At 42.2% G+C, this 27,487-nt stretch overlaps 1 protein-coding gene across 2 annotated transcripts in view; it reads right to left on the bottom strand.

Moving 5' to 3' along the window:
- Positions 1 to 27,487, bottom strand: part of CNTN1 (contactin 1) — a 295,655-nt gene that overhangs the window by 132,679 nt on the left and 135,489 nt on the right. For both annotated transcript variants that reach the window (XM_029616197.1, XM_029616198.1), the window contains exon 13: positions 19,864 to 19,984. In XM_029616197.1, coding sequence (XP_029472057.1) covers positions 19,864 to 19,984 — 121 coding nt within the window. The remainder of the gene's footprint in view (positions 1 to 19,863; positions 19,985 to 27,487) is intronic.

Here is a 27,487-nt window from a genome sequence, read left to right as displayed (position 1 = left end):
GGTCAGGTGGACGGTAGTAAACTCCTATCACTATTCTCTTCCCCAACACACAAGGGATTTCTACCCATAAAGATTAGATTGTACATTTAGTCTCATGCAGGATCTTTATCCTGTTGGACTCTATGCCATCCCAGACATAAAATGGCTCCCCGCCACTAAGATGCTCCTCTCTGTCATTGCGATATAATACAAACACACAAACTCTTGTTTGTTGCCTGACTTTCTGACTACCTATTTAAAACAAACACACAAACACACTAAGTATTATACCCCAATAGTTTACTTCTCCCCAATACTTTTATGTTTTGAAAATGTCTCCAAGCAGTACTTACAGATTCTTTCCAGCTACCAACAAGGTGATCCTCTCCTCTCAGTGCTCCCATTTTTCCACCCTGTCTATACCTTCCTTCTCCGGAGCCCTAGATCCCCTCCCTCTCACTCCTCACTCCAGAACATCAATATTTAATCAAGCTACATAACCAGATAAGGCCATACTTATCTGGCCATGTACCCCTGAATATCAGCCTCTCTTGAGCTTTGTGGTAGAGCTAATAGTGAAGAAAGAGTCTAATCACTATGGTAGAATTATTGGTACATTAAGCAAATCTCACAAACACGTGCATTCCACACTAGGTTAAGGCATATGACATGAATTATCTTTCTACCTGTCTATTAGCACCTGCTGTACTGTGCATTTTAAGTGTCTTAGCAGAACCTTACTTAAACTCTGAATGTCCCAGGTGACTAAAAGCACATACTTCACAGCCAAAAACAGTCTAAAGGAGACTGAGCTAATTACAGTTCTTCTTCATGCTTGTCTTTCATTGTTAGTAAGGGTTAATAAAGAGGCCTGACCTTTCAGAGCGGTTCTAAAGGCATAAATATCATGGGAAACCAGGAAAACGGATGCTTTTGAATGGAGTTCCATATAGCAATCAGTATTTACTTTGTTTGGGAAAGAAGTTAACTAATTTAAGCACCCCCCAACTAATTTGCATTCGATGGGAAGCACAATTTTCAAAGCCATTTACATGCCTCTTTCCCTCACTAGGATTGCAATCACACACACATACCGTTAGCCACCTTTAGAACAACTGCTCCCAGAGGCATGTGTTGGTCAGGGACAGGAAAGGAATGCAGGCTCATTGCCTTTTTAAAGCTATGCATGGTATTTTCCCTAGCAAAAGTGCATGCAAATAAAGCAGCTGCACGAGCTACTGTGGTGCACCAGTGGCAGCTTTCAAAATGAAAGTACAGGCATGCTGTCTCTGAAACGTACAGCAGCATGCATGGGTAAAAGCCAGTGCCTTTAGAATTTGTCCCATTGTAGCATTTTGAGAATTGCTTCCCATATGTGCACCTTCCTGGCTAGAAATATTGTTTTGGCCTTTTTAAGAGTACAAATATAAATCATTCTAAGCTTCCTTTCTTTTGTCTGTGTAGAACTTCTTAGCGAGGGAAAGACATAACACATTGACAAGTAGGGTGACCACACAGGCCTTCTTTTCCTTTGGAAAGCAGGCTAAAAAAGTTCTGTCATCTAAATCATAGAAACAACTGATTCAAGTAACTAATGAAACAAAATATGCACACATTCCTGTATATTTTAAGAGTGTAATTTCAACAGCCCATGCATAAGTCCGTGTTGAAAATGTCTAGGTTGTTCCAGTACGTGCGTTGACATGAGTGCAGGATATTAGACCTGCCCACTAGCAGGTATAACTTTTTTCATGCACATTTGTATGCATACATTTAAACATGCAAAAAAATGCACATAAATGTTTTGTCTATCCCAGCTCCATACTCTGGAATGCCTGCCTTGAGCATGGGGAAAAATAGGGCCACAACTGAGTTACACATGTTGTTTTTCCCGCACAATCCTCCAGATGATTTTCAAAAGTCAAGTTAGTCATATAAAGCAGCATTTATGCACATAAATTCTTTTGAAAATTACCCCCTAAAGGTTACAGATCTGACCAATGTATATTTTCATGTGTGTTCTTTATGTTACACACCTCACCCCTGATCCGTAGTGACTTCGGCCTAGTCTATGGCGGCATGGTGTTCCAAGAACCCAGGATAGAATTTCCTGTGATTCTGGACTTCCTCTTATATGTTCCCTAGCCGGGACGTCCTGTGGCACTGGCTGATGACATCACATCCCCATCAGTATATAAGGAAGTTCTTTGCAACCAGCCAGTGCCTCATCACCAGATCTCCTGGTGCTTGCCTTATCTTGATCTTGCCTTGTTCTGTGTTCCTTGTCTTGATTCCTTGTGTTGTCCTACCTCCTCTGAGCTCTATCCCTTGTCTGGTTCCTTGCCTGTCTGCCGTGGTTCCTGGCCCTGCTTGCTTCCTTTCTCACTTATCTTGTTGGCTGGGTCTGTCTTGTCTATCCTGTTTGTCTTGGACTGACTGCCTGGATCCTGATCCTGGCCTGGCTCCTGACCTTCTGCAGTCTGCTGCCTGCCTCAACCTCTCGCCTGTTATCTGTTCTGCTGCCTGCCATGACCCTTCCTCAGATCAGACTCTCGGGAACCACCTATGTCCTGCTGACTGCCACAACCCAAAGGCTCAACCTGTGGGGGAGGTGGCTGGTATTGATGAACCTCCAGCCACCTCTCCCTTTGCCAGCTGCTGATATGGGCCTAGTGAGCTTGCTCACCAGGTGGTGCCAACCACACCGCAGCTTCAAGGGTTCACATTCTTTGACAGTGTTACACTTAACACTGACTAATACATTATGGCAGCAATTTTCAATAACCCATCTAGCTCTAAGATACATAAGAACATTTGTATGTGCATATCTTTTGCTTAATTTTCAAAGGGAAACTACCGTGGTAGTTTATCTTTGAAAATTAGCTACAGGTGAATGTGTGCAAATGGTGTGCACAAATTGTATGTGAGTGAGTGTTTCTGTGAGTGTCTAAATGCATATATTTGAAACCCTGGGAAAGCCTTTTTAAAAGCTGATTTTAAGCATGGGCATTGGGAAGCTTGTATACATAAATTGTTTTGAGTGGGACAGTTTTCAACCAGGGCAAACTATCTAGGCAAATAACTCTTTACCAGGGAAAAACTGTTCTCTATATTCACTGCTCAGGTTGTATATCAAGCCCCAAATAGAATGGACTTTGCAAATCATTGTGAAGTGTGTAACAGTAGATTTTACTTTCATGTATAAGGCTTGTAGATTAACTAAAAACTTAAATCCAAAAGACTTAGCACTCTTTGGGTGTTCTCCACAACCTAGCCCATTGTGCCATATAAGGCCATATTTTCAAAGGTAGGCCTTGCTTAACTTGGCCATTCTGCATGCTTTTAATTAGCCACCTGAATGAGTTCTTGTTACAGGTAAATGCATATAAACTGACGAATGACAAATATGAGGACTGATCTCAAGAAAATGAGAAATATGGGCAGACATCCAGGCTTTCTGGAGTCATTTGCACTTTGTAATTTGAATAGTTGGTAGTTGAATATAGCCACATTAGCATCTCCAGGCACCAGCAGTGCGGGCGGTGGTTTGTTTTCATTGGAAGTTAAGCAGTCATTCATTTTGAGGCTAGGAAGCGCCTGCACCCACCACATGTTAGCATGGATTTCTCTGGGGTCCCCATTACAAATTAGGAGCCAATTGTGACAGGGCTAATATAGGGCAAGCAAAATCCCAGCATAAGCATTGGAGCTGTTTGTGAGATTTAGTTATTTTTTTATTTCCTTTAACTGCTTCTAGATTCTGGGAGAGACTGGAATAGAGAACTACAGAAATACATAAAAGGAACACTTTTCCTGGAACCACATGATTTTTTATTTTTTACCAAATGAAATAGAGTAGAATATAGTTAATTATTTAATGCATTACTCATCTAGGAAAAGGTTCTGGAAAGCTCCTATTCCTTTTACTAAGCATGAACTAGTGTTTAACTTTCTTCTATTCTTGTCTCATTCCCCTTCAGGTTCCTATAATTATGCCTTCTCTCATGGCCTTGGTTTGTCCCCTGTCCTTATACCATCCTCAGGTCCACCTAGTTCCTTTCTTTCCCCTTTTGGGCCTATTCTTGTCCTTTCCTCTTCTCTCGTCCCCACCCATTATACTCCTACCCCTCTCTCTTTGTCCTCCAGGTTATGCCTTTCTCTATAACTCTCTCCAATTCACATATAGAGAGATTTTTCTTCTCTCTCTTTCCTACTGTTCCTTTCCTGCCCCATCCCAGTTCCCCCAGGTTCTTTTCCATTCTTTGCCCCCTTATCCATTATGTATATTTCCTCCCCAACTCTGTTATAGCAGATGTAGAAGAAACAAATGTGGCAGTTGTAATTTTTATTTACGCACGTACTATTATCAGCCCAAGTCTTTGTATTGTATATTAATTATTATTAAAGCACGCATGCATTCCTACTGGGTCACTAGACAGCAAACTCACTGAATAATCTACAAGGGCTATATTTTCAATGGGTTTAGTTTAATGTGAGAGGCTAAAAGTTCATTGCATTAGTTTACAATGGAGAAAGCTTTGGCCTGCGCGATGTCAGGAAAAGGACACTTGAATGAATGGCTAGTATGGGAGGAGCAACTGGTATCCCTTGCCTACTGGGAGAATGTTTTATGGGGAGGTCAAAGGTTTCTTATTCTGGAACACTGGGAACATTCCAGAGTGTGTGTGCATGGGGGTGGGAGGTGGGGTGGGGACAGCAAGAGCAGCCCAAGTAGGAATGTAGGAGAAGTGTAACTGGCAAGTGTGACTTTGAGCTAATGACAGCGTTTGGGTGGCGTGGTATAAAAAGAGTATGTTTCCTGTATGAAAGGTTTGCCATCTAAGAAAGGAATCTCAGAATTCTGGGAGTTGTGAAGGAGCCAAGCAAGAGGAGTGACTGGAAAAGCAGCAGATACTTCCTCTTGGGGTGAACAACTTGTCAGAAGTAGTGACTTGGGAGACTGTGGGGTACAGAGGTGATAGGAGAGACGAGATGTAGATTACAAGCCTGATTTCGTGAGAGGAGAATCAGCTTAAAGCTCCCTTCAGCTTTTATGAGAGAAGAGGATATTACTGAAGCTGTGTTACAGAGTGAAAGGAGAAGCTGTTTGAAGTTTGGGATTTGGACATAGGAACTATGCTGGACCCGGAGAAGAGGTGCTGGACTGGTTGTTTCACTATGGAGCTGAGGACCAGCACTACAGAGCTCTGTCCTGGAGCTCCTGGTGTGTGAATAATACTGGATTTTGAGCTACTTATGAGATTTTGAGTACCGACTTGTGTGACTGCTGTAGAGGGAAAGGATATACAAAGGGGAACTCCTTCAGAGTCCTATAGAGGAGAGACCATGGAAAGAGACTTTGAGATGGCAGAAAGAGAGTAACTGCCTCTGAGGAGAAGTGTTGGGAAGAGACTGTATTGAAGTGAGTACCACAGTGATTCTGGGGAATATAGAAGAAAAAAAAAGTGTAACAGCTAGGAAGAGGAAGCTATTGGACTGTGATTTCTTGTGATCTGACCAAGATGGCAAGTGAAGTGATTATGGATATGGAAATATTTTTTTTAATCTGATGTCTTTGCTACTATTTTTGATATGTGTTAAAATAAATATGTTATTTTTTGGAGTACAAGACAGTGTGGACATTGGAATTTTGGGACTTTATGTGAGAGTGTCTTCAGCCTGGTTTGGGCCCTGCAGAGTATTCAGCCTCCCAGCCCAAGAAGCCCTGAGATTCTGTGTGATGCCCCACCCCGAGTAAGCTAGCCAATGCTCCCCAAGGCTGGGAAAGTGAGCCCCTAGGAAGATGGGGATACATTTATAATAAAAAAGGACAAATCTAAAACTCAGTACAGTAAGTCGGGGAAGTGGGAGGATATTCTGAATCTCTGCCTCGGGAGAAGAAAAGGCTATTATCAGCACTGGTCTGCTGATCTGGAATCTTAAAAGGGGACTCTAAGGATGGGATATCCCTAATCCCCATCACCTGTGTTGGCTAAAGGGTTGTGGAGAGAGGATTCCTGATCCCTGGCACCTGCCATCGGCCTTAAGGCTGTGGGGATAGGATCCCTGGCCTCTGCTGCCTGCCTTTGGCTCTTAGGCTAGGTGGAAGGAATCTGTCAACCTTCAACTGCCCGCCTTCAACTCTAGAGCAGAGGGGATGTGATTTTCCTTATGACATCACCGGCAGACCAGAGCAACCTCAAGTACTTTTTATATTTTGATTTTCTATAATAAATTCCATAATTTTGCTGAAAAACACTATATTTTAGCAAAATTATAGTATTTTCTCTTTGAAGAGAAACTCAAACTATGTTTCTAGGGAATAGGAAGTGCCGAAAGAATTAATCCATATACCAGTATAGTGATAAAAACAATGAATGGACTGGAGACTGGTGGAGTTCTTTCTCTATCCACTAACATATTCAAAGTTTTTGTAGAACAACAACAGATTAAAGGTGTCCTATTTCATCACCTACCCTGTGCCTCAGCAAGATGTAAAAAGTGACTGAGTGGTTACCAAAGGCAACTGACGTCACTGTACTGTACAGAGTTATTCTGCAGTGTGCCTTCCAATCATGAATTGGAATGATCTAAAAAATCCAAACCTGTCATGTAACCCTTTTTGTTTGATGTTTGAATTTTCAACCAACATACTGTACTTAAGAATCATCATCTTGTTTCTCATCAGCTGAAATGTCCATGAATTTGTAGGAATTTCCTCTTTTTTTAGGTTTTTGGTAAGGGAGATGAAGAGTAGACAGGTAACCTCCTACTCCTTAGACTTCCAGCCCATTTGACTTCCAGCCCATTAGACTTCCAGACTCCTGACATCCCTGCCAACCTAGCACAAGAAAAAGCAGAGGAGTTGGCCCTCTTCTTTAGCAACAAAATCTCCAACCTAATAACACAGCTGAGAACAAACACCTCAACGCCATCCAACACATATTTCCACCACAACAAAAACATCACTCTACAATCCTTCGAACCCATCACTACTACTGAGATACTTTCTACATTGAAGAAAATGAAACCTTCATCTCACCCATTAGACCACATCCCATCCAAACTTCTCCTGCTAATACCAGACACAATCTCCAATGCTCTGACAGACATCATTAACTGTTCCCTAGCACAAGGAATCTACCCGGACGACCTGAAAACTGCATCCATCAAACCGCTCTTAAAAAAACCTAACTTAAATCCTAATGATCCTACCAATTTCCGTCCTATATCCAATCTCCCTTTCATAGCCAAGGTAATGGAAAAATTAGTTAACTCCAGACTCTCAGACTACCTCGAGGAACATAAAATTCTGTTCCCGGCCCAATATGGCTTCAGAAAAGCTTTAAGTACTGAATCACTACTAATTTCCCTGACCGACTACCTCATCATGGGCCTGGATAAAGGTCACACATTTACTGATCCTCCTGGACCTCTCAGCTGCCTTTGATACGGTTAACCATTCCACACTACTAATACAATTAGCAAACATCGGAATAACAGGAACAGCTCTATCGTGGTTCAAATCATTCTTAGAGAACAGAAAATACAAAGTAAAAATTCACAACAAAGAATCTCAACACTACTCTTTATCTACGGGAGTTCCACAGGGCTCCTCCCTTTCACCAACGCTCTTTAATATCTACTTGCTCCCTCTTTGCCAACTGCTAACTAATTTAAACCTTAAACACTTTCTTTATGCATATGACATCCAGATAGTCATCCCCGTCAAAGAATCCTACACCAAAACTCTTGAATTCTGGGAAAATTGTCTTAAAAAAATTGATGGACTCCTCTCCAACCTTAATCTAATACTAAACTCTTCAAAAAGCGAACTCCTCCTAATTTCATCTAAAAACAGTAACATCGACACAAATCCTCCACCCAATTTACAAGCTCCACAAGTAAGAAACCTGGGAGCTATCATTGATAACAGATTAAACCTAAAAGCATTCATAAATCAAACTACTAAGGACTGCTTCTATAAACTCCAAGTCTTAACAAGAATAAGACCACTCTTCCACTTTCAAGACTACAGAACTATTCTGCAATCAATAATATTTGCTAAACTAGATTACTGCAACTCCCTGCTATTAGGTCTTCCTTCATCTCACACTAAACCTCTTCAGATGGTTCAAAACACGGCTGCGAGAATATTAACTAACACTCGGAGAAGAGACCACATATCACCAATCCTCAAAGACCTGCACTGGCTGCCAGTTCACCACAGAATCATATATAAATCCATAACCACTATCTTCAAAGCTATACATCAACACTCTCAGCTCAACCTTCAAATTCCTCTCAAAAAATTTACGTCCAACAGACCAATCAGAGAATCCTATAGAGAAACCCTACAAGTACCACACTCCAAATCCATGAGGCACATAACCACCAGAGACAGAGCTTTCTCCACTGCAGGACCAACACTGTGGAATTCCATCCCACCAGATTTGCGACAGGAACCCTGCCTTCCCACATTTAGGAAAAGACTCAAAACGTGGCTATTCATGAAAGCCTTTCCCGAACTAAACTGAACCTATTCCATTATTAAATAGTCGCTCAGACTTTGCCTTAACCATGGTAATTAACATCCCTACCTCATAAGGGCAATTCATTAATGCTTCAAGCACATTGTCTGACATATATACTCTCTCTATTTAAACCCCTGCTTCTTTTTCTATGCTCCAAGTTGTATTACTCCCTTGTTTTATTGTAACTGCATTCCTTAGCCTTTCTCTTGTTTAATGTGTTAATGTTTTATCACTACTATTATCATTATTTATTACTATTATTAGGATCAATGTTATTTTTTACCTTTTTGTTCCCTGTCCACTTGTTAAATGTAAACCGGCATGATGCGATATTTATCGCGAATGCCGGTATAGAAAAACTTAAAATAAATAAATAAATAAATAAATTTGGAAGCTGTCCCAATCCTTCTTCCTGACATTTATAACAGGGTATTTGAGTCTAAGGGGCCCTTGACCTATACCCTCCATTTATTCCCATTCCACCTTTCCATAGTAATCTTAGTCCCTGCCAACCTGCGGAGAAGGAGCAGAGTATACTTTCTCTCATGGCAGAATACAGTGCTGTAGCTGCTGGACTATCAGGTGCTTACCTTTTAAAAAAACTCAGCGAAGAAATGAAAAAAATGATCTCATTTTAAATAGAACACCACAGCTCATTCTTATGCATTCACTTTTCCTGACTAGTTCAGAATTCTTGGCCCTTTGTACACCCCTTTTTCTGGGGGTGCCTGCCTTAAACTATACTAAAAATCTCTTTCATCATTGGAAAACTCAGTGTAGAAATTAGTATGCATTATGAATCCTACTATCACTGGAGATTATTAAAGCTGCTACCAAGGCTGGTGATCAGTGCCCTGTAGTTTCACCAAGTAGAGTGAATAGCATTGGTGGTCTATATGCATTTCCATAAACCCTTATAATATAACGAAGTAAAATTGCTTGGATTTTACTCCTTGGAAGTATTAGTTGCCATGTTAGACAACTTGAATGTGAAGAATTAAAAGTCAAACACACACATCGTAGGTGATAACCTCCACCCTTTCCTTTACTGATTAATAATGGCATATACGGTCAGCTTCATGCTTAGTTGACTTTCTTTTAAATTCCTTATAATTGTGCTGTTTCTTCACTGATTTGATGAAGGAAGTATAGCTCTTAAAAGCTAGTCACAAATGCATTGTTAGTCCATTGAAAAAGGTTATCACCTACAACTTGTTTGTTGACCCTTATTTCTAGACTCCTTGGACAGACACTTCCCGAAAGTAGCAATATCAATTCTGTTGAAATGAAATTAAGATGAGGTCAATATTCTGCTGAGTGGAAATCAGATAAACTTATCTGGCCAACTTATACTGGATAATCAGCAAGCACATCGCTGAATATACCTGGGTATTGGGAAGTTAGCCAGATAGTTGGACAAATGGTGGGAATAAACAAAGTCTCAAATAAATGTGCCCAGCTAAGTTACAGACAAATGTGCCTAACACTTTGCATATTTATTTATTTAAACATTTTTAAACCACTTCCTGATCCTAATTAACAAGCTGCCAAAGCAGAGTATAACTGCAATAAAAATTACAAAACAATTAACAAAACTCATTACACCAAATTAACGCATACCAGAGAAGAACATAATCACATAGAGTTCTCGATCACAGATTGATCCATCTGCTAGGAATGCCAGGCCCTAATGCACTCAAGCTCAGATACACTCAACTAATATTCATAGTTCAGCCACACACCATATCTATCCTATCTCCCCGACCGCAGGAGGTCACCACAAGTAACCCAAGCCAACTGACTCAAGGTTTGGGAAAAAGCCACGTTTTTAATTATGTGCAAACGTGAAAAGATTTACGAACATGCCCACTAGAAAATTTCTGGCAATTCATGTGCTCTAAATATTTCTCCAAATCTGATGAATTACTAGCACTGTGCCGTTTTACTCTCCAGAGTATTTCTATTTCCATGCCCCCTTGCCTTGGTGACAAATGGAACAGTGAAATATTTTAAAACATGAAAGAAAACTTTCCAAGGTCAAAGATCAAATTTTAAAATCCAAGCCTTTTAACTTATAGGAGAAAAACTCATCCAGTTGTAATCCGTTTATTGTCTGCTTTTTCTATCAGACAACTGCATAATAAGTAACAGCTGAAAAATATATTTTAAATAACAGCTATCATAAAATATAAAGAAAGATGTTGTGAGCTAATGTCAAGCATTGAAATATCTACTGAAATGCAACCAAAGATTAATTGTACTTATGTTTTCATGTATCTAAGAGATAGAGATGTAATGGTGTCATTACATGCAAATTACCATACAGTTTTGATGCAGATAATAGAATACAATTATTTTACTGAAAACTGCCTGAAACTAAAATATTTCTAAAATGTTGGCTCTGGACAAATATTTTGGAGAGTTTTCTGGTGTAGTCATACTTTAAATATTCTAGCATTTAAAAATCCATATCTTCATAAGCCACAAGGACATTATCTAGTACAATTTGACATATTTCAAAACTATTGTACTTTTTTCTTTAAATCAGTTATGAAATAAAATTCTGAGATCAATATTCAGTTATCTGGCCAGCAGAAAAGTTACCCGGATAACTTTAGTCAAATTTTCAGTGGGACAAGCCTTCTCTCAATATATATTTGGCTAAAGTTACTTAGATAAAGTTATCAGGGTGATTTTACTACTGGCTGCCTTGCTGAATAAATTATCCAGCTAACTCCTTCCCATTACGCCCATTCTCTTCCCATCACTTAGCCAGATAAGTGTGTATCCAGTAGAGATGTGAATCGTGTCCTCGATCGTCTTAACGATCGATTTCGGCTGGGAGGGGGAGGGAATCGTATTGTTGCCGTTTGGGGGGGGTAAAATATCGTGATATATCGTTAAAATTGTTAAAACCCGCTAAAACCCACCCCCGACCCTTTAAATTAAATCCCCCACCCTCCCGAACCCCCCCCAAATGACTTAAATTACCTGGTGGTCCAGCGGCGGTCCGGAACGGCAGCGGTCCGGAACGGGCTCCTGCTACTGAATCTTGTTGTCTTCGGCCGGCGCCATTTTCCAAAATGGCGCCGAAAAATGGCGGCGGCCATAGACCAACAGGATTCGACGGCAGGAGGTCCTTCCGGACCCCCGCTGGACTTTTGGCAAGTCTTGTGGGGGTCAGGAGGCCCCCCCCAAGCTGGCCAAAAGTTCCTGGAGGTCCAGCGGGGGTCAGGGAGCGATTTCCCGCCGCGAATCGTTTTCCGTACGGAAAATGGCGCCGGCAGGAGATCGACTGCAGGAGGTCGTTCAGCGAGGCGCCGGAACCCTCGCTGAACGACCTCCTGCAGTCGATCTCCTGCCGGCGCCATTTTCCGTACGGAAAACGATTCGCGGTGGGAAATCGCTCCCTGACCCCCGCTGGACCTCCAGGAACTTTTGGCCAGCCTGGGGGGGGGGCCTCCTGACCCCCACAAGACTTGCCAGAAGTCCAGCGGGGGTCTGGAAGGACCTCCTGCCGTCGAATCCTGTTGGTCTATGACCGCCGCCATTTTTCGGCGCCATTTTGGAAAATGGCGCCGGCCGAAGACAACAAGATTCAGTAGCAGGAGCCCGTTCTGGACCGCTGCCGTTCCGGACCCCCAGGTAATTTAAGTCATTTGGGGGGGGGTTCGGGAGGGTGGGGGATTGAAGGAGGTAGGATTTGGCAAGGAAATGTTTAAGTTATTTGGGGGGGGTTCGGGAGGGTGGGGGATTTAATTTAAAGGGTCGGGGATGGGTTTTAGCGGGTTTTAGTGTGCCGGCTCACGATTCTAACGATTTATAACGATAAATCGTTAGAATCTCTATTGTATTGTGTTCCATAATGGTTTAAGACGATATTAAAATTATCGGACGATAATTTTAATCATCCTAAAATGATTCACATCCCTAGTATCCAGCTAAGTGGCAGTTGCTGACTGCAGCCAAATATTTAAACCACACCATATACCCGGATAAGTCAGAACTAACATAAGAACATGCCATACTGGGTCAGACCAAGGGTCCATCAGGCCCAGCATCCTGTTTCTAACAGTGACCAATCCAGGCCATAAGAACCTGGCAAGTACCCAAAAACTAAGTCGATTCCACGTTACCGTTGCTAGTAATAGCGGTGGCTATTTTCTAAGTCAACTCAATTAATAGCAGGTAATGGACTTCTCCTCCAAGAACGTATCCAATCCTTTTTTAAACACAGCTATACTAACTGCACTAACCACATCCTCTGGCAACAAATTCCAGAGTTTAATTGTGCGTTGAGTGAAAAAGAACTTTCTCCGATTAGTTTTAAATGTGCCCCATGCTAACTTCATGGAGTGCCCCCTAGTCTTTCTATTATCCGAAAGAGTAAATAATCGATTCACATCTTCCCGTTCTAGACCTCTCATGATTTTAAACACCTCTATCATATCCCCCCTCAGTCGTCTCTTCTCCAAGCTGAAAAGTCCTAACCTCTTTAGTCTTTCCTCATAGGGGAGCTGTTCCATTCCCCTTATCATTTTGGTAGCCCTTCTCTGTACCTTATCCAGCTAAGTAATGCTAAATATCAGCTTCAACTTTTTTTTTTTTGGGGGGGGGGGGGTGGCGTGTTTCTCAGTTATCCAGATAACTTTAGCACTGGGTTTTTCCAGACCAAAGTTAGCTAGATAACTTTACCCAGCTGGCATTGATATTCAGCACTAGCCAGGTAAATTTAAACCTTGCCCTGAAACACCTATGCCATGCTTCTTTCTTATTCAACTATGTTTAGCTGTGTAATGACTTACACAGCTAAAATACAGCCATATGGCAGAGAAGGAAATTAAGGATTCTAGGGATTGTCCAGCTAACTCCCAAATTTAGCCAAACTAATTCCTTTGAATATTGATCTCTATTCCTAATTCTTAATATCTATAATCAGATGGTATCATATTGCAGTGAAGCTATGATTCCATAAAATATTGTTGATTACAGTATTTTTAAAGTAGTATGATTAGTGAGGTCAATATTCAAAAGCTACTATAACGTTTGGTGGTTCACGGGCTTCACCCATGAATCGCCGCACTCATCTCCCCGGACAGACCCTCATTACCAACTTCCAACATGGCCTAGCACCACCGCGTCTCTGTGCAGTGGGATGCCGCACTCCGACACAGCAAGACACAGTCAGCATCTCACGCAGCACGATGTCACTGACCTCATCCTGCCGATTTCCTTCTTAGGTGCACACCCCCCCGACCTTCCTCCATTTAAAGGGCCTGTGGCAGGAAAAGCTCTGCGGTGCTTGCTGATGACATCACACACCAAGCCCTATAAAGGGCTCACTCTCTCCTTCTCTCACTGCTTCAGCAATAGGTCCAACTACTTGCTAGTAGTGCATGTTGCTTCCCAACATTCCAGTCTTTATCTAGCTTATTTTCAGTCTTTGTCTAGCATGCCTTCAGTTTTCATTCAGCTTGTCCTCAGTCTTTATCCAGCTTGTCTTCAGTCCTCATCCAGCTGTCTTCAGTTTGTCTTCTGTCTTCGCTCCAGCCTGTTCCTTCTTCGTTACCCTTTATTCTTGTTCTTGCCTCCCTGTCCTGCCTATCCATCCCTCTTCGCCTCTCTTGGATGGACAATTGGTTTGATCTCGGCCAGGACCTTGGATACACTTGAACGCTGCCTGCCTCTGACCATTGCCTGGACCTCGGACAGACTTGGCTGCCTACAACCCTAGCTACTATAGACTACCACATCTGCCATCAGCAGAGACCTCACCTAAGTCCTGCTGGCCCCAGTACCCAAAGGCTCAACCCAAGGGGAACGTGGGCTGGTATAGGTGAAGGTCCTAATTGGCCTGCTTTGCCTGTGTAAGAATCCGTGTGTGAATGAGACAAGGAACCTAAGTGTGTGTAAGAGAGGGGGTCTGTCTGAGTGTATGAGGCTGGGGCCAGAGCTGGTGCCTGGACCGGGAGGGTACAGGGGAGGCAGGGGCGGGCGGAAGGCAGAAGGTTCGCCTAAGGTGCCTAATACCCTTGCCTTGGCCATGTCAGTAGCAGGTCTAATCTTAGATGAATAAGACTTATCCAGATAAGTAGGGATTTATCTGGGGATATACAGTTATATAGCCATGCAGCCAAATATACTGTCTAACGCCTAGATCTACCTAGCTGCAATCAAGCTAGGTAGAGAGAACATGGTAAAAATCTACTTTCTTCTTTCATCACTCCAAATAACATTATATCTTCACCGATGGTAACTGTGCTGTTTGTACATATGACTGTGCATGTTAAACTGCCCCCCCAAAACCCAACTCACCCTATTAATCTCACCCCAAGTTCAAAATGCCCCCTCTTACAGTGGTATAAAAAGTTCACAAATCAGTGAACCTCTACAGAGATGCTCCCTTTCTCTCTCTCAGATTTGCAATAAATCTTACTTTGGCTATAACACACAGCTATCACAGGCATAACGCCAAGAAAAAAGGTGTAGTTATTTCTGGCATTAAATCCCATGACTAGTGTTTGTTACGTTATTGCATGCAATGTTAAACAGCCCTCATTTCCATTTACTTCGCCCAAATCCCTCCCACTTGAATACATTTTTCAAATTTGCATATGCATTTTGTGATGCGATATTTATCGCATACGTTATGGCGTTATCGCGTGTATTAGGGTCCTAAAGCCTGGGATAATGCCCTAACACGATCCGATGAATGACCCTGTAAGTTAGCCAGATAAGTCCATCTGGCTTACATAGATATCTACCCCAGTGTGTAATGCCACTTGAATGCATGGAAATAATGATGAAGGGAGTGCTAGCTCTTGAAAACTTATCAAGAAATGTATTGAGTTAGTCCAATAGAAAGGTGTCATTTTACATTATTTGTTTTCTTTACTGTTCTTTCTTTCCATGTTTTTCAAAGAATGGCAGCTTAATTATTGAAATTCAACTAAATGTTCTGGACTACTGCTTCTTGGGGGATCATAGTTGAATTCAATCACTATTTAGAACCAATTTAGAAATTGGTAGTGAAGGATTTGGAACATCTGATTTTGGGATTTCTAAATGAGTTACTTTGGGTGTTGATCAAGTAACATGTGAATCTGAAATGCTGAACTGATCAGCATACATTCTCAACCATTTTATGCTTCATCTCTGTCTTTGAAATCACAGCCAGTGAACGCTAGGGTGCAATTTTCAAAGCCACTTACAACTGTTTTATGCACGTAAATGGCTCTTACAAAATCGGCTGGGGCTCTGCATATAAGTATGTGCAGAACCTGATTTCATGCATACTTTTATGCAAATTGATCGGAAGCATTCTGGAAGGTGGAGTTGTGGTGGAGTCAGTTCTTAACGTGCATACTTTTTGATTTAAAAAATGCATTCACATTAGTGTATGTGCACAAGTCGCGCTCTCTCAAGGAGATGTAACTTTACACAAGTGAATCTCAGTGCATACCTGCCCACTTACGTGCAAATTTTCCAACAGACCTTATTTATGCACATTTGCTTTGAAAATCCTCAGTAAAGTCTGCATGAACAATGTACAATATGCATGCAGTCTTTATAGATTGCAGGAAGTTATGAAATTACTCTATATACTTCAGGTATGATTAAAATGGTAGAGTGATTTCATTAGCCATATTTTGCCTTTGAAAATATTCAAAATCAGGGAATAAATGTTCCATATTATGACTTGCTTTGAATTCTGAATTGTTGCAGTTCATGCCATATTTATTGCTATAGCTTGCTATAGGATAGCTCAGTGTTTCCCAACCCTCTACTAGAGGCATACCAAACCAGTCAAGTTTTCAGGATATGCATAATGAATATGCATGAGATAGATTTGCATAGACTGGAGACCCAGGGTATGCAAACCTATGTCATGCAGATGTTCATTGAGGCAATCCTGAAAACCCAACTGGTTAGATGTGCCTCCAGAAAAGGATTGGGAAACACTGGGTAGCTCTATTTATTTATTTATTTGATTTATATTCTGCATTTTCAGGCTCTTTAAAGCAGATTACATTTAGGTACTGTAGGTATTTATCCATCCATCTAGTAGGACAGAAGGCAACTTGTTGATTTCAAGAGAATCATTTGACTAGAACAGGGATGACCAACTCTGGTCCTCATGCCACAATCCAGCCTGGTTTTCAGGATACTCATAATGAAAATGTATAAGATAGATTTGCATGCACTGCCCTTATGGTGTCCAAATCGATCTAATGCATTTTCATTGTGGATATACTGAAAAAACAGGCCTGTTTGTGGCTCGAGGACTAGAGCTGGTCATCTCTGGGCTAGAGAATCACTAACCTTGAAAGTCTTCTGTACACAAAAATATTGTGAAATATATATAAAACTGTTACGCACTGGCATACACACATACTGCAACATAAAAGATTATAAACCAAAATGGTGTTTGATGCTCAAGTTATGGAAGATGTAGCATCTATCCAATCAGAAAATCTTTGACTGCGGTAACTAAAACAATGCTTCATATACAAAACCATGGAAATGCAAGCATTATAATTTTTCTACAATAAAATATAGTTTCATATCAAATTTCTGTTTTAAAATGAGTAATACTGACAGAATATCAATCTTACATATCTTAAATATACTTAAAATATGGCAATTCTTTGTGAACTGAGTCAGCATTGGTTTTATAAATACAGGGTCAAAAATAGCTTTGGAAGGCACATAAGACATTCAATTTAAGAAAGAAAATACTGGTAGAATTAATTTGCAATAAAATATGTTTTTCTGTATGGTCATCTTTTATGTCATAATAATAATATAGTTAGAAACAAATTTGTAACTGAAGTAAAATATTTCAGAAGAATAATTCCTATTTGTTGGAACACAGCTTCTACGGAAAGTCTTGTGTTATGAATCCACTGTATTATGGTACAAATTTTGAAACAATCATTTTCTAAATATAAGAGATCTTATGTACCTATCTAATCAATATCCACTATTTAGAAAAATGGACTTCTGATAGCTAGGTTTACCAGATGTCTCCAGGTCAATCAGATGAGGTTGATATAGATTTGGTTTTGCCTTATAGCCCCTGTGGACTTTCAGTTTCAATTTCTCTAAGAAAAGCAGGACTGCAAGCCAAAACAGGCATTTGGACAAAATCATGATGGGTTAAGCCTGTCCCTGGTGATATGGAATCATCTGGTATCCCTATGGACATGTTTTAATAATGCATCTCTGCTGAGGCACATCTGCTTTTAGCTATACTAAGTCTTTTACAGTACTAAATATCCAATTACTTCAGCCTGAATCACTTAAACATCCTTATATCAAATTGAAGTAAACTTTCTAATCATGGGATCCTATGCAGTAAAGTTTAACGTGCAGTACAAAGTAGTGCTGGAAGTTAGCCAGTGCCATTTGAATTCAGCCTGCGACAGAGAAGGAAGGAAACATGCTCTCTCTCTCATGCTCCACTCTTCTTCAGGACCTCTTCTGGTGGGGCAGGCATGGGTGATACTTGCAGGATGGAAGGGAGTCTGGGGTTAGTTGTGGCATACAGCCCCTTTACTTCATGGTTAGGGAGTGGAAAGAAGATTGGGGCATGCAGTTATTTCCGTATCTACTGTGGTGGGGGGGCCATAGGAATGGTGATCGGCATATGCGACCCCTTCTGTATCTGTTACTAATTGGCTGACAGTGAAAGGGCTGGTTAGTATGGAGAATATAGTCATAGAGTGGCAGTGCATGTGACTACAATAGCCACACTAGTGTGGAAAAAATGTAACCAGCACACAGTAAATCGTTTTGCAAAGGTCGCTAAGTGCTGTTTTACCATGCATGGAGAATTTTACCAACTTGCACGCTAAATTTTCTTAGCACAAGCTTTATTGCATAGACACCTTAGTCTTCAGAATATCAGTTTTCCTGTTTCATGGATCTGTTTCTTCTTCTTGTGATCTTAGGACTTCTTCCCTTTTTACCTTAAAGGATTTTACTTTTTTAAATGTCATACTTATTTTCTGTAAAGTGTGCATGAATGGTTGTGGCCATGTCTTCTATTTTTAAAACTCTTATTTTTAGAGCCCATGTTTCAGCTCTTTGTAACGAATCATGCATGAATATGATGCCACATGGCTTGGCATAGAGGCACCTCAGATTATTTAGGATTTTAATGGTAGAAGGAGAAGCTTTCAAAAACTTTAAATAGCATTTTCTCTCTGAGAATTAAATCAAAATTGAGTTGTCCTCATGACTGTATTTTAAATGCTAGCTGAATTATTAAAAAAAAAAGCATCATTTTGCTAATACATCTGCTTTAAATAGTAAAAAATTGTCTTCTGAAAATAACTATATGATTTTTTTTTTGTAATTTTCCTTGTGTCATAAGAAAAAAATAACTCACGTTAATAAACTCTGTACTAAAAAATTAATGTAATCTTACATTAATTAATTCTTTTGGATTAGTGATAGTTTAAATTTATGAAATTTCATATCACCTAACCTAAGAAAGAATTAGGAAGAAAAGAGTGTTTTAGCACTTATGAGCTCTCTGGGGTCCCCTGCATTCTTCTATGCAGGGGAGAGATCTTTTTACAGGTTTGTCTAATTTATGTGCTAAGACACATGACGGATACATTTCTTAGAATTAGGTTAATATATTAATCCATGAAGCAGTAGTCTGTAGCTCATGCAATTTATGAAGCACCATTCCATGTCCATGAGACAAGTATCCAAAATAGGGTCCACAGGCCCTTGTCACAAAAAAAGGCTAGAGCTAGCAATTTGTTAAATAAAACACAGTGTGTTCTTTTTGTGCAAGACAATCTATACATTATTCAGGTGCAAGAAACTCTCAGTGAGATATGAAAACCTTTTGCTGACTTTGGCTAACAAAGTTGTCCTTTTAGTTTAGAAAAACATGTACTTGCTTGGACACGGATTCTAATCCAGTCATTGATGACCTTTCCCTGTAATAGATGTTGGGGTACAGGTGGTGGGGGGGAATGGAATGCAAAGAAACCCAAAAGAGCAAATTATTTTGCAAGTACTATTTTAGCATCTTCATCCAGATTAGGATATTCAGTAGACAATGCATTGCTGTTAGTAATTGCATATAAAATTTGAGATTCATGGCTGGTTATTTGTAACTGTCGTTTTTGCAATAAACAGAAAATTACAAAAAAAAAATATTGAGATTCAGTATGTTTGCAGACTAAAATATAGAATTGCTTAAATATCCTTATTCTGAAATTTTTGTCCACTTTTGGTGTTTCAAATTTGGAATTATTATGGGAGTAATATATAAGAGACCCTCATCAATTTAAAATAGTAAAAATTGTCTTAACCCTAAAAATCTTACCTCTGACAACCAGGTCTGCTGAAATTGAAGAGTTGTCAACAATTGTCTGTGCCGTGCATGTGTACCTTCCAGCATGCCTCAGCTGTGCATTTTTAATAAGCAGTTCTCCACTGGCTTCACTCTAAAAATAGTAATAATTTACAATTAGCAAAATATCCTTCAAATAAGTAACATTTTCTAAACAATAAACAATATTCTTTACAGTGGTAGTAAGGCTACTAATCTGCAAAATTTAGCGGTGTGACAACAATACTGCACAGCAGAAAACCTCCATGGGACTAACCCCTAGATTCATCGAATTGCTATAAATATAGTGGAAATAGTGACTCGATAAAAAAATGGGCATGGTTAGATTAATTTCCTGTCTATTGCATGGCAGAAGCAAGTAACACAAAACGGGTTGCATTATCACGTTGTGCATTGTGTCAGCGTGTGCCACGTTGTGTCAGTGTGTACCGCATTGTGTCAGCGCGTTGCATGTCATTTTATGCGGCTAGTGCTGATTAGTGCGTGGCGTATTATTTTTCCTGTTTATATATCCCGATTTCCTGCAGTTGCCTCTTTGGGGTGTGTTAGTCATGGGAATAGGGGAGAGGAGGTGAGTTCTTGGATAGTGGTTGGAGTAGGAGTTTAGCTAGTGATTTCTGAGTGCTGTGTCCTTTGTTTTGTTATTCTCATCTGTTTCCCTGCTCCTTTGTCTTTTTCCATTTGCGAAAGTATTTGTTAGTTTATCACAGGTTTGTCAGTCTTTTTTTTTGTGGAGTGGTGGTGGTGGAGGAGGTGTGGTGAGGAGGAGTAGTGGCTGTGGTGAGGAGGAATAAGGAGGATGGAGCATGAAAGATGTGGGGAGAGAGGGGAGGAAAGGCATGAGGAGAGGAGGGGATGAGGGAGAAGAGGAGGTGGGAGGATGAGGGAAGGAGTGCTAGGAGTAGGAGTAGAGACAGGGACATAAGTAGAGATAGGCAGGAGGGAAAGGATAGGAGAGGGCATGAGGGAGGAAGGGGATAGGCAGGCGAGGATAGAGGGAGGAGGATGGCAAGCTAGAGATAGAGGAAAGGGAGGACACCTCTCCAGAAACAGAAGTGGGATCCCCTTCTGGCGGCCAGGTAGCAGGACGCCCTTGTCTCAGGGCTCTCAAGTTCAGTGTGCAGCACAAAGAGACGGTGATTGCAGGGGTCCTGGAGCATTATGCCATGCTCTTTGGCAACTATGCAGCCAAGACCTCGAAGGCAGCCAGATTTGGTGCACCATTGCCCAGGCACTCTCTAGGCAAAGTGGTGTCCAACGCAGCGGGGAGCAGGTAGCTACACATACTGGGACATCAAGGCGCATTTCAAGGCAAAGGTGGTGATCCGAAAGAAATACATACGCCAGACTGGAAGAGGCGCCCCTTGTCCCATCATCTTCACACCCATGAAGGTGCTCCTCATGCAACAGCTGGGACCAGATGTGTTCAATGGCATGGCTAAGTGGCTGAACACCGCACGAGCCACAGCAGGTAAGTTCACCTCACCTGTAAATGGCTAGGCTGCAACGGTTGTACACATCATTTGGCATAGAATGCTCACAATGCTTTAGATGAAAAGTGTGCTTCTGAAGCCAAATGGTACTTATGTCTTATTCTTTGTTTCCACAGCTCTCGCCCATTAAGCTGCCAGTCTCAGCCATAAAGCCCCAGGGACAGCCAGCAAGCCCCAGGGACCAGCAGTACACCAGTCCTTTTGCAGAGGGCCTTGCTGATAGATGCCCAGACCCAGGAGAGCAAGAAGGAAGAGAAGGAGAAGGAGCAGCAGCCTCAGGAGGTAAGCCCACCCACTGAATGTGTCCCTGAACTGCTCCGGCTTCCTGGAGGAACCCAGCCTGGACTGGGAACCAATTGATGCAACACAAACTCAAGCCAGCACACCACAGTGCCAGCCTGAAGCACCAGGCCCTCAGCAGGAGCAGCCCAGCAGCATCCTCATGCCACATTTGGAGACTCAAATTTCATCACCCCACACCATCAGCAGAGCACTGCCAGCAACACCGGTACCAGCCCCGGCACCAGCACCAACAACATCCCCTCCATCAACAGAGGAGTCAATGCACAAGCAGCTGGACTAGCTGGAAAGGAGGCATGGGGTGCACCTCCACCAGATATGGGCCGAGCTAGGGTGCCTCAGGAGGGCTGTGAACAGGCAGAGCCAGGCCCTGTAGGATCAGACTGCCTCACACACAAAGGGTGTAATGATGCTGGCCACATCAATCAACACTATAACCAACATTCTCATGCCTGAGTCTGTACACTTGTCTTCCTCAACGTCACAGGACTCCATACCCTGCAGCAATCCCTGTCCTGATAGATGCCCGAGGGGTAGACCCCCAAAAGACATACCCACCTCCAAATGGCAAGCCACGCTGTGGCGAGGGGCCATGAGGAGGAGGTATGGTGGCATCGAATGCCAAATAAGAAGAGTTGTACCAGCAAGCCTGGCCAGGCCTCTCTACAGAGTTCCCATGCCAGCTAGATGGAAAAAGCCTGCTGGGCCCATCCTCACTACAGAGTTTCTGTGCTGGCTAGATGGAAGAAGCCTGCTGGGCCTGTCCTCACTTCAGAGCTCCTATGCTAGCTAGCAGAAGGGATGTCCTACTATCTGCCATTGTGGTCCTGCTGCCTAGCTCTAAAGCCCTCTTCAATGATCTACCCATATTCCAGCCTCCTTGATGTGGCCTCCAGTCATGGTCCAGCTGCTGCCTCTTCTCATCATGTCTCATCTACTGCTCTTGATGCTGGTGTCTGTCTCATCTCATCTCAACTCAGCTCCTGTTGCTGCTGCCTCCTTGCTGCTATTTCTCATCTCATCGCAGCTCATGCTGCTGCTGCCTTCATGCTGTTGCGTCTTTTCCTGGGGCCCCTGCATCCATGCTGCTGTGTCTTTGCTTGGTCCTCGGCCTCCATGCTGCGCTCTCCTTTCTTGGTCCTGTTGCCTTGGCCCTTAGGCTGTCACCCTTTTCACTGCACGTTCAACATTTTATTAATTTAAATGTTTTATATAACCATCATTCCATATGAGAATCACTAATTCACAATGGTTTACATGTAAAACATTCATAAATAAAATGAGTGTTACAGGGTAGCAGACATTCTTAGAAATGGTAGTAGTACAAAGGAAGATATCTAACATGGGCTGTCTGGGGCCCTCACTAGAATTCTGCTGCCTTGGCCCTTAGGCTGTCCCCCCTTTGAGTGCGGTCTTTCGACATGGACTGTCCGGGGTCTTTTTATTGCCATCACATAGTAAGGCTGTTATGAGCTCTAACATTAGAGATGTACTGTAGCTAATGGGGGTGCCACTTCCGCTTTCTATGATTTTGCTGTAATCATGATTGTGCCAAAAGGATAAGATGCTAAGCCTGTATATGTAATGATGCCATTTCAAACAATGTATGTACAGGTCTACACAGAATGTGCTGTTCCGTTCATTTACAATGTTATGTGCTATTTGCTATCGTGTCCTGGCAGAATGATTGCCAAAGACGTTGACTTTATTTGAAACAGTTGACTACATTCACTAATAAAGTGGTAAATGGTTTGAAAAATATACTTTCTGGTTGGGTCATTTCATTCTGTGGGTTTTGTCACACAGGCCTGATTACCTAAATATAAAGGAATCATGCACGGCTCCTGGGTACCTGGCCACCATGTCGAGGATGTGCATTTCAACATCACAGACCACTTGCATGTTGATGGAGTGGAAGAGCTTTCTGTTGTCGAAGATCTCCTCACTATCACAGAGTGGGATGATAGTCACGTGAGTGCAATCGATAGCTCCTAGAACATTGGTATAGTTTGTGAAGGCATAAAAGCCTCTCTTCAAGTCCATCAAGTCCTGCGTGTCCCAAGGAAATGCTATGTAGTGATTAATGTGGTTAGAGTCAGCTGTTATGACCTGGTCCGGGCAGCAGGAAAAAGTGCTTTGGGATATTAATACCACAACCTCTACTGTTACTTGGAAGGAGCCGGTTGTCATGAAATGCAGGGTAGCCAATAGTTTGGTGAGGCCCAGCATAGTGTGAGACCTTTCTATGACTGGACCCAGATCCCCTCGGATTTCTTCATATAATTTCAGGATAATCCGAGAGCTGAAGTGATACCTGTTAACCACATAATCCTCTGGCCTGCCCAGCAATGAGACTTGGGGAGGAAAGATGCACTTCCTGTATCTCCACCACCATGGCCACATGTGTGCCAGGTGATGCTCTGGGCCCCAACCCTCTGCCTGTGGGGCCAGTGGTGCAGGGACTTCCCTAGGAGGGATTGGAGCTTCCCTTGCCTTTTCTTGTGGTTGTTTTTCCTCTTGTTGTTGACTGCGGTGAGTTTCCCAAAGCATCCAGAATCCCCCAACAAGTAGTTACCACAAACATTATGGGTTTAGGAGGACAGGCCAGGTAAGAACAAGTCTTTTTATTGGGCCAGGAGGGTCTGGTAGGTATGTGTGATAGAATACCTCTTTTTATTGCATGTGATAATCATTGCAATAATAACCGCGATCCGCAATGACGGTTGTGGGCACACGATAAAGTTTATTTCACTGTACCATAAAAAAAAGGTGTAGTTATTTCTAATGTTCAATCCCGCATTACTGTGCATTACACTACAGCATTCTGAGTTAGTAGACCCTCATTTCCATTAACCTCTCCAAAACTCCTCCCACTTCATACTAAATGTAAAATTTGTATATTAATATGCATTGTGATATTTATCATATGTGCTAGGGCCATATCGCACGCGTTAGGGCTCTAAAGCATTTTGATGAATGACCCGGTTAGTCAGCTATTCCCCTGAGATGGCCTGAATATAGTTTTTCTTCCTACATGAAATATTTGGCCATTTACTCAGCTCAGGAATTTTGTAAAACTAAGGCATAAGATCTTGGATAGTGCAATACTGTATTTCTGTGAAGCAATAACATCAATTGGTGTATTGTTTACAATGTGCAGGTGTGGTGATCTTGTATTTTTAGTCTCAAGTCACCCATATTCCCAAGCATGCTGGAATTCTTAAGTAATAAATATTCTATGCTGGAATGAAACTTTTTTCTTATGTATTCTATAAATATTAATACAAAATGAGTGCAGATCCTCTGAATATATCACATAAACATCATCAAAATGATCAGAGGTACATATATGTTAAAATAACATTTATTTCAACAATCACCTAATTTTTTATTAACATTCTTATACAAACTATCTTTTTAAAGATCTTCTTCATACCCCAACATGTGGTGTTTTCAACAAGCTATCCCACAATCTTAATAATTAAAGCACAATCATACCCCCTCATCGGCGCTCACACATTCCCAACCACTCATATCATAATACACTCATACACACTCATTGATATATGTTTCATTATCCAAAATAAAATTGCCTGTAGTAAGAGAACATACCCCCACTACAGTAAATTGTGCCACATAATACAATATGGAAGTTACTCAAAATCCACAATAAGGTTCAGTAATAACAATCATGCTGATACAGTAAAGTGGGGCCGCGGTTACCCCGCTCCTAACCCGCTTTCTACTCACTTTCCGGCCGCGTTAGCCCTTCCTGCGATACACTACCCCCTTTAACCCATCCTTACCACCTCTTTAAATCCCCGGGTAACCCCTTCCGCACGCGGCATGTATATTAAATGTAAACGATTGAATTAGCTATTCCCTCCCATACAGTAACGCGTGCCCCGACTATCGCTTTTTACCCTGCCGTTTTGCCGCGCGTTTAACCTGCTAACTTACCGCCTATCCTTACCCCTGCGTTAGAGGCAGGGGTAAGGGTAGGCGGCAAACTTTCCCCCAAAAGGAAACCTCTAAAAACCTAAAATCCCCTCCTCCCGAAGCGACTTTTTGTTGTTTTCTTACTTTTTGTTGCTTTCAGCTACTTCCCTTCTCTGCCGTCCTCTGGAGGGGCAGCCGGCGGCGAAAGTGGCTTGCAGCGTTCCCTCGCAACCATGTGCAGCGTCTTTTGGGAGGAACCGGAGTCCTAGCGCCTCCAGTGCCCTGGAGGAAAAATCCTCCCCCCCCCCCCCAGGAGAACCCAGCTGGGGTTGAGAGGCGCGAGTACTGAGTGAATCCCCTTCCCCAGGGCAGTGCCCCTGACAGGGGCTGCAAGGTAGCAAAGCGTACTTTCATTGGCCTGAGCGCCCTTCAATTTGGGCGCTCCAGCCAATGAAAGCACATAGACGGGCGTGCGTGACGCACGCCGTGACGTCACGCACGCCCGTCTATGTGCTTTCATGATCCACTCTAAGGGCCAACCCATTCCGTGGAGCTCTTCCCGGCTCAAAGGAAAGGGAACTCTCTCCAGGTGTAGCCAGTCTGTATCTACCCTCTGACCCATGTTGAACCACTGTTCACATGCACCCTCCTCTGTCTCGGCCTTGAAAACTCTCGTTTGTATATCAGCTACGCCCACCAGATTTTAAAAGACCAGCGACAGCTCTCTAGATGCCAATGGAAACACCCCACTCTAGGGGTGAACCCATTCTAGGGAGCCCTTTCCTGCACAAAGGAAAGGGAACTCTCCCCGGGTGTAGCCAGCCTGTATCTACACTCTGCCTCTGTGCCTTGCTGCCATACACCGGATGGCTCACTCAACTCCTTGTGGTGTTCTGGCCACTATCATAGTTGTTCAGTGTTTTGGTGCTAGTCTTTCTGTTTCCTATGTTCCCCCTTCATTGTGCTGTAGGATGTTGATGCCACTTGTCTTGCCGCTTTGCCTGTCATGCTGCCATCGAGGGATCATGCATCTGTTATCGGTGCTCTCTTTTGAAGCTGTGGTGTGTTTTTGACACTCTCTCTGATGCTTTGCACCTCTATTAAAGCACTCTTCTTGCCATTCCTGGTACCTCTTTGCAGTACGTTAGGCTATTCATGCCTCTTAAGAAACATAAGAACATAAGAAAATGCCATACTGGGTCAGACCAAGGGTCCATCAAGCCCAGCATCCTGTTTCCAACAGTGGCCAATCCAGGCCATAAGAACCTGGCAAGAACCCAAAAACTAAGTCTATTCCATGTTACCATTGCTAATGGCAGTGGCTATTCTCTAAGTGAACTTAATAGCAGGTAATGGACTTCTCCTCCAAGAAATTATCCAATCCTTTTTTAAACACAGCTATACTAACTGCACTAACCACATCCTCTGGCAACAAATTCCAGAGTTTAATTGTGCGTTGAGTAAAAAAGAACTTTCTCCGATTAGTTTTAAATGTGCCGCATGCTAACTTCATGGAGTGCCCCCTAGTCTTTCTATTATCCGAAAGAGTAAATAACCGATTCACATCTACCCATTCTAGACCTCTCATAATTTTAAACATCTCTATCATATCCCCCCTCAGCCGTCTCTTCTCCAAGCTGAAAAGTCCTAACCTCTTTAGTCTTTCCTCATAGGGGAGCTGTTCCATTCCACTTATCATTTTGGTAGCCCTTCTCTGTACCTTCTCCATCACAATTATATCTTTTTTGAGATGCGGCAACCAGAATTGTACACAGTATTCAACGTGCGGTCTCACCATGGAGTGATACAGAGGCATTTTGACATTTTCCGTTTTATTCACCATTCCCTTTCTAATAATTCCCAAC

This window comes from Rhinatrema bivittatum, chromosome 9 (assembly GCF_901001135.1).
Source record: "Rhinatrema bivittatum chromosome 9, aRhiBiv1.1, whole genome shotgun sequence".
Taxonomy (NCBI): Eukaryota; Metazoa; Chordata; class Amphibia; order Gymnophiona; family Rhinatrematidae; genus Rhinatrema; species Rhinatrema bivittatum.
This window is presented reverse-complemented; position numbering and strand designations above follow the sequence as displayed.